Source organism: Haliaeetus leucocephalus, unplaced genomic scaffold (genome assembly GCF_000737465.1).
Source record: "Haliaeetus leucocephalus isolate CR32 unplaced genomic scaffold, Haliaeetus_leucocephalus-4.0 Scaffold169, whole genome shotgun sequence".
NCBI classification, from domain to species: domain Eukaryota; kingdom Metazoa; phylum Chordata; class Aves; order Accipitriformes; family Accipitridae; genus Haliaeetus; species Haliaeetus leucocephalus.
Genome location: NW_010972605.1, coordinates 221,894 through 233,576, shown reverse-complemented (window position 1 = coordinate 233,576; position 11,683 = coordinate 221,894). Strand labels below are relative to the sequence as shown.

Here is an 11,683-nt window from a genome sequence, read left to right as displayed (position 1 = left end):
ATAGATAAGACAGTGTTTCCAGAGAAGATAAAGAAAACTAAACATACACCATCACATTCATTACTTTTTGCTTTGTTTCACTCATTAAATAAAAAATGTATTGTTGTTTTGACCTCTGACTCTAAATCCTAGCTGTATTTGTGTAAAATAAAATGAATCTAATATAACTGCAGGTAACCAATCTCTTTAATTTGACATGTTCCAGACAACCTTTTATTGTGTTTAAATATGAGAATATTTTACTTATTGCAAAGTATCCTGCATAATACAGGTGCTCCGCTATAAAATCTTCTCTCTCACTTATAATTCAGTCTAAATTTAAAATACCAGTATACAGTACTAAAACCTCCAATTGAAGTTTAATATAAAAATATCAGCACAAAACTCCTTTTTAAAGTCTGTTTATTGTCAGCAAGCCAAATGCCTGTTTAATTATTATTAGTTGTAGTATATTAATAGACTTTGCACCCCTACAGTTGCTAATTCATACCATCTCAGGTATTTTGATGAGATAAGAAATACTAAGTAAGAAAACAGTAAGTATTCAAAGGGTTAATTTGCTTATAATAATAATAATAATAATAATAATAATAAATTAGTTTTTTGCATCTTCTTCAGTTCAAAATCCAGCTTTGAGACTGAGGAAGGCTTCCAAATCACATCAATTAAATAAGAGTGGTCCTTTTAACCAGTAGCAGTTTGATTGCCAATGACTCGAAGAATCTCTTTATGAATGCTTGGTTCTTGTGTATTTATACTTGTATCACCCACTTGACCATCTTCATAACTAAAAAAAAAGTACAGAAAGTAAATCAAATTAGTGTTTTATTAATCTACCTAAAAACATCGAAAACTGTTTCATTCAATAATCAAGAGTGCTTATTCCATATGTTAACATGTTTCTATGAAAATGCTCTGCTGCACTGAACCATTATATGCAGATCCTAAACTCTAGAAAGTGAAGGGTAAGGCTGCCATTGCCATTGAAACCCTGAGGCTGAATACACCACTAGGACTCAAAGGAGACAAGTCATAGGAGGTGAGAGAGGAAATGCTTACATCATAGGCAGGAAGCCTTTAATGAATTCCTCAGCTGTAAAACATACAGCCAGATAGAAATGGTATTTTATGATACATGGACAGACTTACTGTAACATGAGGTAATGCTATAGAGAGGTAAAAATCAGTTAACTCTCCATTCATTTATTCTGTAACAAAACCACTACTAAACCTTTGTCACTAGCTTATCCATACATTTCCTAAGAAAATTAAGTACAGAGAAAGATAAAAAATGAAGTGATACTGAAAAGTATTGGGAAGAAATGTCTCTTATCTAATTCAATTAAAACTATTGGAAGGAACAGGGGGAAAAAGGTCCAGGACAAACAGAAGTTGAATGTTAAAAGAAGCTTTGTACTCACACAAAGAAAAATCTTGTACACACGTGGTCCGTATTGGGAACTACCCATATCTCTCCATGTTTGTGCAGATCCGATGAGGTTATCACTATCAGGGAAAGAATAAATTTCATAGTGATGAAAACATGCCTGGAAAATACTGCTTTAAAAGATTTGCTTTTTTATACACTTTAAATAGCCTTCTGGGAATGTGTACTTTTACACTGCTCATCTGTGGTGTGGCGTAGACTCTGAGTTGGCTGCTAGTACAAACAGGGAGATGAACTCAATTCTTGTTTCCAAAATATATTTTCCAGAAAACATAGATAATTCATGTATGGGAGCCAGTTGTTAATTGGAATGAAAAAATGAAAAAGTGTATTTATTAAAAACTGATTTTAAATGGCCACGGGGCTGTTAAGGAGCATCTGAGTCAACTAATCAGCCTTTGGAACAGAGATACTTATGTTTGATGATGGCTGAGCCAAAAATAAGACGTAAAAGACAAAGCCTGAAACTGAGATATGACAAATTTGGGATTTGCAATACTACCAAGTATTTTAAAAAATTAAGCATAGCAATTATGACTCAAGGGGATCACAAAGCTTGCCAAAACTTGCTCAATGTTTAGAAAACAGCAATGTATTGGATGATAGATTGTTTACCAGCAGAATGACAACACAGGAAAGAAACCTTTTTATTGCTAGGTAGAAGCTACACCATCAATCTGTATTTGAAAAGATTTCTATAAATGCATTTAAACAGCATCTTTCCGGACAAGTTGTCCAACTGTGGGATAAGCAGGTTCACAGTGTGCTGGGTGAAGAACTGGCTGAAGGGCAGAGCTCAAAGGGTTGTAGTGAATGGGACTACATCTGACTGGTGGCTGGTCACCAGCGGTGTTCCTCAGGGCTCAATTCTAGGGCCAGTGCTGTTCAATATATTTCTCAGTGAGCTGGGTGCAGGAGTTGAATGCACCATTAGCAAGTTTGCTGATGATACCAAACCGGGAGGTGCTGTTGACTCTCTTGAGGGACAAGAGGCCTTGCAGAAGGATCTAGATAGATGGAGCACTGGGCAATCATTAATGGCATGAAATTTAACAAGTCCAAATGACGGATTCTGCACCTAGGATGGAGTAATGCTGGGCACCAGTATAAATTGGGAGAGCAGTGGCTGGAGAACAGCCCTGCAGAAAGGGCTCTGGTGGTGCTGGTCGACAGCAGGCTCGATGTGAGTCAGCAGTGCGCCCTGGCAGCCCAGAGGGCAAACCTCATCCTGGGGTACGTCAGAGACAGTATCACCAGCCGGGCAAAAGAGGTGATTATCCTGCTGTATTCAGCATTGGTGGGGGCCTCACCTTGGGTGCTCTGTGCAATTCTGGGCCCCACAATTTAAGAAGGATGTGAAGGTCCTTGAAAGCATCCAGAGGAGAGCAACAAAGCTGGTGAGAGGGCTGGAGGAATGTCCTGTGAGGAGCAGCTAAGGATTTGGGGCTCGTCTGGTTTGGAGAAGAGGAGGCTGAGGAGCGACCGCATTGCGCTCTGCAGCTTCCTGAGGGGGCAAGCGGAGAGGGAGGTGCTGGTCTCTTCTCCCTGGTATCCAGTGATAGGACATGTGCGAATGGTTCAAGGCTGCATCAGGGGAGATTTAGACTGGACATTAGGAAGCGTTTCTTTACCGAGAGGGTGGCCAAACACTGGAACAGGCTTCCTAGAGGGGTGGTCAATGCCCCAAACCTGTCAGTGTTGAAGAGGCATTTGGACAATGCCCTTAATAACATGCTTTAGCTTTTGGGCAGCCCTGAACTGGTCAGGCAGTTGGACTAGATGACTGTTGTAGGTCCCTTCCAACAGAGAGTCTAGTCTATTCTGTTCTAACACTACCATGAATAAAAGTACATTCAATTTTGATGTAATTTCTTCCATGAATTGTAATTTTTAACCATCATTTCTCTCTTGCAATTAATTTTATTTATAATCTATATTAACCACCTACCTTAAACACTTCTTTTCACAGAAAAATGAAGTAAATATGAATGCTGTAAAATATATTTTATCAAATATTTAAAATTCACCCTTATAAATTTGATAATCCATCAATAAGTGTGAGGAAAGAACAACATGGATAAAAAGTCCCTATTTTTATTTAGAAACTGCAGGCATTAAAGGCCAAGTTAATTCTAGTAAACCCTAGATTAATTTAGTATTTTATTCTGAAAGTTTTAGAACTAAATTTATGAATTTTTCTGTCCAGGTCAAATTGCATTTTCATGTTGACTGATATCTCCTTAATCATATTAAAAACTTCACTTGATCATTCTCAAAAATATATGTATTTAAAAAGTAGCATATATAGCTTGAAGCTTCCATTTTGGAATAACATTTTTTCCACTGTCTGTCTTAATTTTTAGTTCAAAAAATAAACTTAATGCTCCAAATGAAGGGAAAACTGAGTTTAATATAATTTCTTTCTGTTTGGCCAATGAGACTGATTACCAATTACTGGTACAATTCTTATTCAAATTTCATAATTCTTTGTTCTCCAAACCTGCTGAGGTTTCATTAGTTATTAAAAGAATGGCCAAGTCTTTCATGAATGACTGTACTCATATGCACTGGATTTTAACTCCACAAAATTTCTGCAGCAGTCAGAGAGAACAGACAGGTTACCATATGAAAAATGTATTTGCCTGAACAGTAAAAAATTATTTGGAAATTCAACAGGAAAGCTGTTTTTTTCTGACTTTTATGTGTTTAATGAATTTGTCAAGAGCTTGCAAAAAGTCAGTGTTTCAAATAAAGGCCACAACTTGTGTTATCTTGATGGCTTAGGAATATGATCACATTTGAAAGACAGACCAGATGATCAGTTGCTATGTGCATATAATTATTTAATGAAAATTCAGCATGTGTTACAGGTTTTGTTTGAAAAGGGAAACATTCTGAACTGAAATATAAAGTTCAGCTATTAAGCAAGTACCCATACGCCTACCAGGAGTCTCCTACCTCAAAACAACCAATCCTGGAACTAAAGGTCTCACTGATTTGCATCCAGTAACACTGTGTCCATGACTAAAGCAGTTTTTCAAGGGCTTTCAGCTTACCTTCACATAAGGCTATGCATTTTAAGTTACGGCTTTGCAAAAATTGTGACTGTTGTCCCTTCTTCTGTGACTGAGATGTAAAAACATGAGAAAACTTAATTAGTGCAGTAAGACAAACTCAGTGAAAAACTAACAATGGAGAGGGCTGCTATTTTCAGTAATTTATTAATTAATGATGATAGAGGCAGTCTTTCTAAAACATTTCCATTGTATTTCTAAATGTAATAGAATTTCTAAAAACATTTATATTATTTGTTTGGATTATTATAGGAGACATCTGAACTCCTTTACCCAGAAAAAAAGTTCCTAATTATTACGGAATGAATAACATTAGAAATATCAGAATGTTACTGATAAACAAATTGATAGCAGGAAAAAAAAAGGTGAATTTGATCACCAATTCTTTGGCCACTACCCTGATATTCTACTGGCCTTCCCATTTCTGAGGGCTTCTGCTCTTACATACAAACCTCTCTCCGAAGCCAGCTTATCCTGTAGTTTCTATGTGTTTACTATGGAGACAGATGCAAGATTTCTTTCTCAAAATTTAGCCCTACACATAAATGCTATGAGTTTCCTTTAGATAAAGCAGAATTGTAATGGTTTAATATGTAAAAACCATGGAAAAGAAAAACTGACTTGCGATAAATGAAACGCTACTCATTTTCCAGCAATAACCACTCTTAATTCCTTTTGCATCCTTCTGCAAGTCTAGAAATCAGAAAGCAAGGGCTTGCTAAGGGTCATAATGCAAACTGCATTTCATTTTCATTCTCTTCCTAAATTCTTCTGCTTGGAAAAGAAGGGCACAAGACCTGCAGTATACCCCATAAATTGTTACTAAAAGCAGTTGGGCTGTATTTGATGTTTGCTGTCTCTGAAGTTGTTGCTTTTGTTCAGTACAATAAAACTGTTAGCTTTCACAAAGGGAATATTACCTCCTTTTCAGATATCAGGTTCCCAAGCATAAACCCATAAATCTTCCAGAGATGGCTGATGTACTGTACCTGTGATGTAGTACTGCCCTTACTGCCTGAAGCTGGTTCATCTTTAGCTGACACCTTCTGCTGCTTCTTGTTCATCCCTAGGAATATTAAAATCATGTAAGATACCCTGTAAGACACATATAAATACCATAATAAACAAAGTTAAGTATGGAGAATGAAACAGGTAGCACAGTGGGAATCACAGTCCTGTGCATGGCATGCAAAAGACTAGTTAACTTTGTCATAGAATACCTGAATTTAATCCTGGAAATTACCAGTACATCTGCATGTATTGCAAAGACCTTAGGAAAGTCAAGTTAGCATTAAGTGCAAAAGCAGATAAACATGAGCTTTAATGCCACTGAATTCAGCTCAGGAATGCTCTTAGGTGATGGCTTAACAGAGTTGCATGTCAGCATGTCTTGAGACTAACTGACCCTACTCAGAGTGAAGTAACACAGTCTGATTTATTGTGGGTGGGATAGTAAAATGACAAGAGAAAGAACTTTAGATAATAATCTTTAACACTTTATTTAGACTTATTCAAAGTCCATTTAATTTTTAGGAGTAGTTAATTTATTTGAAGTTTTAAAGTCTACCCTGGTCAATTAATTTATCTACACATAAAAGTATTAAATTACTTGTCAGCCACATTGGATCCAACTTCTATCTCAGAAATCTAAACACCTACATTTGTGTCTTCGATATCTTTTATATTCCTTATGTTGGTTTATATAAAATTTGTGTACTGTATGCTACTACAGGCTTCCTTGCCTTTCCAGTATCCCATCTTTCTTGGCAGTTTGCAAACACAGAGTGAATTATGAGGAAGTTTAACTCTTTGAAGGAACAGGGAGTGTAGAACTCCTCTGTGTTTTTTATTGGCATCAAATATTACATACTTCAAAGGAACACAGGCCTCCTTTCTGGAGGAGACTAGATGGAAGGGACCAAGAAAGGTAGAGAGATGACAAAAACTACATTAAAGCTGATAAAGCAGTGTTGTCCAAAAAGGGCATTTTGTTAGATGATGATACTGCAACCTGCACTTTTAGTGAGTCCTAAAAAGTTTCCACACTTGTATCATCTCTGAAAAGCTAAAAGTGCATTTAGAGATTATTGATATTGAAATTCAATAAACAGTAGTATATCTTGTTCTTATTATACTTCCATTTATGATTTAATTCTTATATGGAAAACTCTGCATGATTCACTTTTGGATTTACTAGTGGGACAAATTATGTTCTCTCCCCTTCCGATGCTAAAATAAACACACTGTCCTGTACCTTCTGCGTAATCCTGACATGGCAATACTTGGGAATATGCTTAAATATACACAGTTGAACATGTCTATTGATGAATATTTGTTTTGTCAGATAAAGGTTGTAAAAGCCCATGAATCCATAGACAATGTTTGATGGACTTAGGCAGATACTAACAAAAAAAATCACAAATTCAAGCACAGTTTCAAGATACTCAGTACCTTGGAAAATGAGGACAGGAATTTAATAAGGGGATTTAGATTTTCTCTTTTCTGAATAAATTAAATCTTGGTCAACAAAGATAAAATTTAATACAGTGTTGTAAACTGTGATGCTGGTAAGAAAAGCAGTAGACTAAGATACCCCCCTATATTTCTCCAACTTTAGAGTGATTTATAAATATCACCTGAGTAACCAAATGATATGCTTGACAATGGACTAAGGTAGATTCCACTTCCAAACATTGCACCATGGAGCTGAAAAAGAGCGAAGTGATTGTTTAACATTAATTTGGTTACCTGGACAAAATTACAATGATAGGAACAGGTTGTAATGTAGATAAGCATCTGTCCCACTGCACTGATTTACTGCCTGGTAATAAATGGTGTTCAAAGAAGCCTTTAAAAAAATCATGCTGCGAATAGACTACTAAAATACTGTATATTCTGGAAACCATGTCAAAATGCCCCAACATAATTTTACATCAGATTTATACATAAAATTGCATTTTCTGTTTTTTAATCTAACATTACCATGGAGGATGCCTACAGAGGGTGCTTCTGTACATGGCCAAATGCACCTTAACAAGGCTGAGCAAGCTCAGCATGTGTCTCACACCAAAACCTTGGCGGAAAGCACAGCCTCAGCTGGCCTCTGAATCAACAGCAGCAACAACTGCTTTTGTTTTCTTTAAGGTAAGAAATGAAAAGATGGTGATGACACTGGTCATATGCTATAGAAAAATTTAGTCACTAGTTCAGCCTGAGTACTGGAGGAATAGGTTCAGTCAAGCTTTTTGCCTGAGCCAATTCAGACATGCTTATCCCATCACTGCAGGACTGCACTTTAGCCACAAAGCTACTAGCTGTCTGAAAATAATAGAGGAAAGGGAAGACTCTTCTTCCCCAACATCACTGTTCCATGTCATGAAGCTTGGGCTAAGCAACAGAAGCGAGAACTTTTTATTAGCCCTGCAGTCATTTTCTTCTCTGGAAAGGGGGAAGTATGGGTTTCACTTCTCCTCCAGGGACTGACTGCTTTATGTGGAAAAGCCTTTAAAGAAAACACACCAAGTAGTTGTTGGAGCACAAATGAGAACCCAGAGTATCTCCTACCTAGGCAGATGTTACGACCAGTGGGCTTAAGAGTCATGCTCGCCCTTATTTCTTTTTTCCGACCCAATGATATTTACATTGCCTCTGCAATGTGCCAGAGCTCTCACAGGAATGTGCAAACATGCTTTCACTCTTCCAGCTGCTACAATGTTGTAAAGGATCCCTGGTGAGCAGATATTTTTTCTGACTGGTTGGTACTGGGGTAAATAAGATGAACTGGGCTCAGGATATGCCTTAGGAGTATGAGAGATCTAAAAATGATGACTTATATAAAATAGGGCTTTACTGCTTCCTCCTATTGCCAGTATCTCAACCCTCAACAAAAAAATAAGCATTAACAAAGTGGTTTACTTTGGTGAATTTTGGTGTGTAAATCCTGCTTTCTTGTGGAATTATCTTCCAAAGATACTAATAAAACCACCCAAAACACTAAGAGGAATAGCAGCGATTTCCTCTTCCCTTTTTTCAGTGTCCTTAGTCAGCACCCTGGGATCCTCCTCCAAGGTATCACGGAGTCAGCTGTAGAGAAGAGCTGTCAAAACCCTGATGCTAAAATACTCTGAGTTACAGCTTCCCAGTCCCTCTGATATTGCCTAGTTTGCTCTGCAATAGTGGTCTCCTGATGATTTAGTCTGAGAAAACGAACTGAAGTTTGCAATAGCTCTCTCCTGGCCAGTACATTCATATTTCCACTCCCAAGGAAACCAGAAGAGAAGAGACGATGCTGTAAACCCAGTTCCTGTAAATCTAGTATGCTCTTGGATCCTATAACATTGAGATAGTTCATGTAGCTCTACATTTTAATCCCAAAACTCCTTTTAAGCAGTACCGAGTTAAGCCTCCTGGAGGTGCTGCTCTGCAATGTAAAACTGAAACACTGACTCCAGCAATAGGATTTTCTAGCTATTTTAGCAGATGCATATTTATTTTAATTGCATCAGAAAAGTACCTTTTCCAGGAAACGAGGGTATTTGAAAACTTCCCTTTTTTCCACCTATATGACTACTAGAACCACACCTTCTGAAAACTTGTCTAAGCTAGTATGTAATCAAGCATGCACAGTTTCGTTAAAGCTATTTAGTCTACTATTTACCTGCAGCCTCGTATTGGAAGCAACAACTAAGCCGTTCCTCAGGATGGAATGCCAATTTTCAATGTGTGAACCACTGCAAAATGAAAAAGAAGGCGTAAAATTCCACAGTGTAAAATGCAAAATGAAATCAGTAATCCTTTAAAACAATAAATTCCCAGCTGTAAACCTCAAACAGCAAGAACAAAAAATAGCATGGCATTTTGACAACCTTTGATTAATATGAATATATGTACTTACTGAAATGCAAATGTACTTCCGTAGAGATTTTTAGCAGCTCGGAAATTGGATTCTTTGGCTGGTGGACTGCTGAGAAGTAGGAACTGGTGGGGAGTGTGCATAAACTTTAGTTGCTGTAAAATATAACAGTGCAAAGTGAAAAGAAGTTGATTAACACAAAAGCATTGTATTTCCATAATGGTAGTTCTTAAGATACCATGCTGTTTCACACAATACATGACTGCATCTAAATAGCGACATGAACTAAGTTGAAACTGGTCTCATTACCATAGTTTTTACCTGAAATCAAACAGTAAAAATGTCTTCCAGTTTAGGACCCATACGGAAGTTTCTGAAACAGATTTCAGCCCAATATGGTTCTAGTAAAGTAATTAAATTGAACAATTTCATCATGGTATTCTGATCAGAGCTGGCTTAGAATTAAGGTTTGGATTTGAAAGGTTGCAGATTATTATGCCCTTCATCAGAGGCACAAATACTCAGAAATGAATCTCAGGACCACCCCTCTAAAATTGAAGAGCTATACTTTTTGTAAGGTGTACTTATATGTGGATCTCCTGGTACATCATGTTTGTGTGCACTGCTTTTCGTACAATTCTGTATCTAATGTTCTATATGGTAACAAAACAAATAGTGAAGTTATTCTCATCCAATCTCAGATGACTACAAGGTAGACACCTGTATTTAAGCTACTCACCTCAAACAAGCTTTTTACAAGCATTATTCCTTTGACCTATTTTAGGTATTCACAGCATGATTCTATGAGTCATGACCTGAAACTGCCTATTTCTCTCCCTTGTCTGTTAATGGAGTCCATGTGATTAGTTTGAATGTAGACATCTATGTTTGGCTAGGAGACTCCCACCTAAAATGTTAATACAAGCCATGAGAAATGAGAAAATAATAAAGAACCCACAGACACTTACCCTGTTCACCGGTAGCTTCACAATATGTGATCTATTACTAGAAATAACCCTAAAATAAGAAACAGTTAGATGTGTTAGACATGGTAACCAAACAGAACTTTTCTTAAAAATGTTATGAATGGCCACCACAAAGGTCCCAGCTGCAGGCCTTTGAACTTATCAGATAGAAGTAGACCAAATCTTGACTAGAAAGTTAGATCAGAGGCTGTACAAACAAGCTGGAGTCTTTCCAGTGTTTTCAGAGGACCCAGATGATGTCCAGAAACAGTGCAGAAATACCTAAAGTTGCAAATGTCAACCCTGACATTAATTCTTAGGGTGAGCTTATACCAAATTATACTAGTGAAGTGATTATTCATTAAACTTGGTACTTCAGTAATTCTCATCTCATTTGAGTCAATTTTATACCATTGCAGAAGAGGATGTGCAAGGGGGTCTTGTTTATCCATCTGCTTCTTTATTTCCAAGTAAGGTGCCTAGAAAAGAGTAATTATGTTCTTTATTTCTAGTTGAAATCATAAGGTTAAATTTTATATGTTACATTGCCCATGATTTCATCTATTAAAATGAATACATGGGACTCATTATTAGGCTTAAATCACAGTTTTACTGACATTTAGTGTTGTACAGTTATAAATGTGTTTTGACAACAAGAAGAATTAATATAGCAATTATTTTCCCTGGAGAAAAATAATAAGCATATAATTAGCATCAAAATGAGTATACTATAGCAAACTTTGGTGATCTCAGGGAGAACAGCAGAAGACATCTATATAAGTTCTCTTGGATTAAGAAATTGGACTGGAACTTCACAAAATTAAGTATCTCAAAATACACCAAGATAATCCACTCCTTTTTTTTACTGTTTCATGGTATAAACTGGTAAAGTAAAATACTGTATCAGCTTATAATTCCTTTGAAAACCTTTCTTGATTTCAATCACAGTGCAAAGCATCCCTTTAAAGCCCTTCAGTCCAAGAATTACTTTAACATTTAAAAAAGCAAAATAGTGGTTATTCTTCTTTTTAAAAGACATTATATTAAGTAAAAGAAATACATGATTTTTGAAATTTTTACAAGATGTTACATTAAGTAACAAAAATATGTTCATTTTAATTTTCAATTTATTTTACTCCTCTCTATACACCTCATTCTTCATTCCAGAATCCTAAAGTACTTTACAAATACATATAAAGTAAGATCTATAAACTATTGTGAGGTTAATGTTTATATAGCAGTTAGAGAAGCAAGGTACATGGGAGGGCTCATAGAGAGGGCTTTAAACTAGGTTTGAAGGGGGTAAGGGATAAAACTAGGAGCACCAGAGATGAGCCTGGGGGCA

The 11,683-nt window shown here is 36.6% G+C and overlaps 1 protein-coding gene across 2 annotated transcripts in view; it reads right to left on the bottom strand.

Annotated features, from left to right (window-relative positions):
* Window positions 1–393: 393 nt before the first annotated feature.
* PARP8 (poly (ADP-ribose) polymerase family, member 8) overlaps window positions 394–11,683 on the bottom strand; it is a 116,990-nt gene continuing 105,700 nt past the window's right edge. For both annotated transcript variants that reach the window (XM_010563530.1, XM_010563531.1), the window contains 9 exons: window positions 10,750–10,817; window positions 10,342–10,390; window positions 9,416–9,528; window positions 9,179–9,251; window positions 7,158–7,227; window positions 5,511–5,587; window positions 4,504–4,573; window positions 1,422–1,506; window positions 394–787 (listed from right to left, as the gene is read on the bottom strand). In XM_010563530.1, the coding sequence (XP_010561832.1) occupies window positions 685–787; window positions 1,422–1,506; window positions 4,504–4,573; window positions 5,511–5,587; window positions 7,158–7,227; window positions 9,179–9,251; window positions 9,416–9,528; window positions 10,342–10,390; window positions 10,750–10,817 (708 nt within the window). In that variant the 3' untranslated portion in view covers window positions 394–684. The remainder of the gene's footprint in view (window positions 788–1,421; window positions 1,507–4,503; window positions 4,574–5,510; window positions 5,588–7,157; window positions 7,228–9,178; window positions 9,252–9,415; window positions 9,529–10,341; window positions 10,391–10,749; window positions 10,818–11,683) is intronic.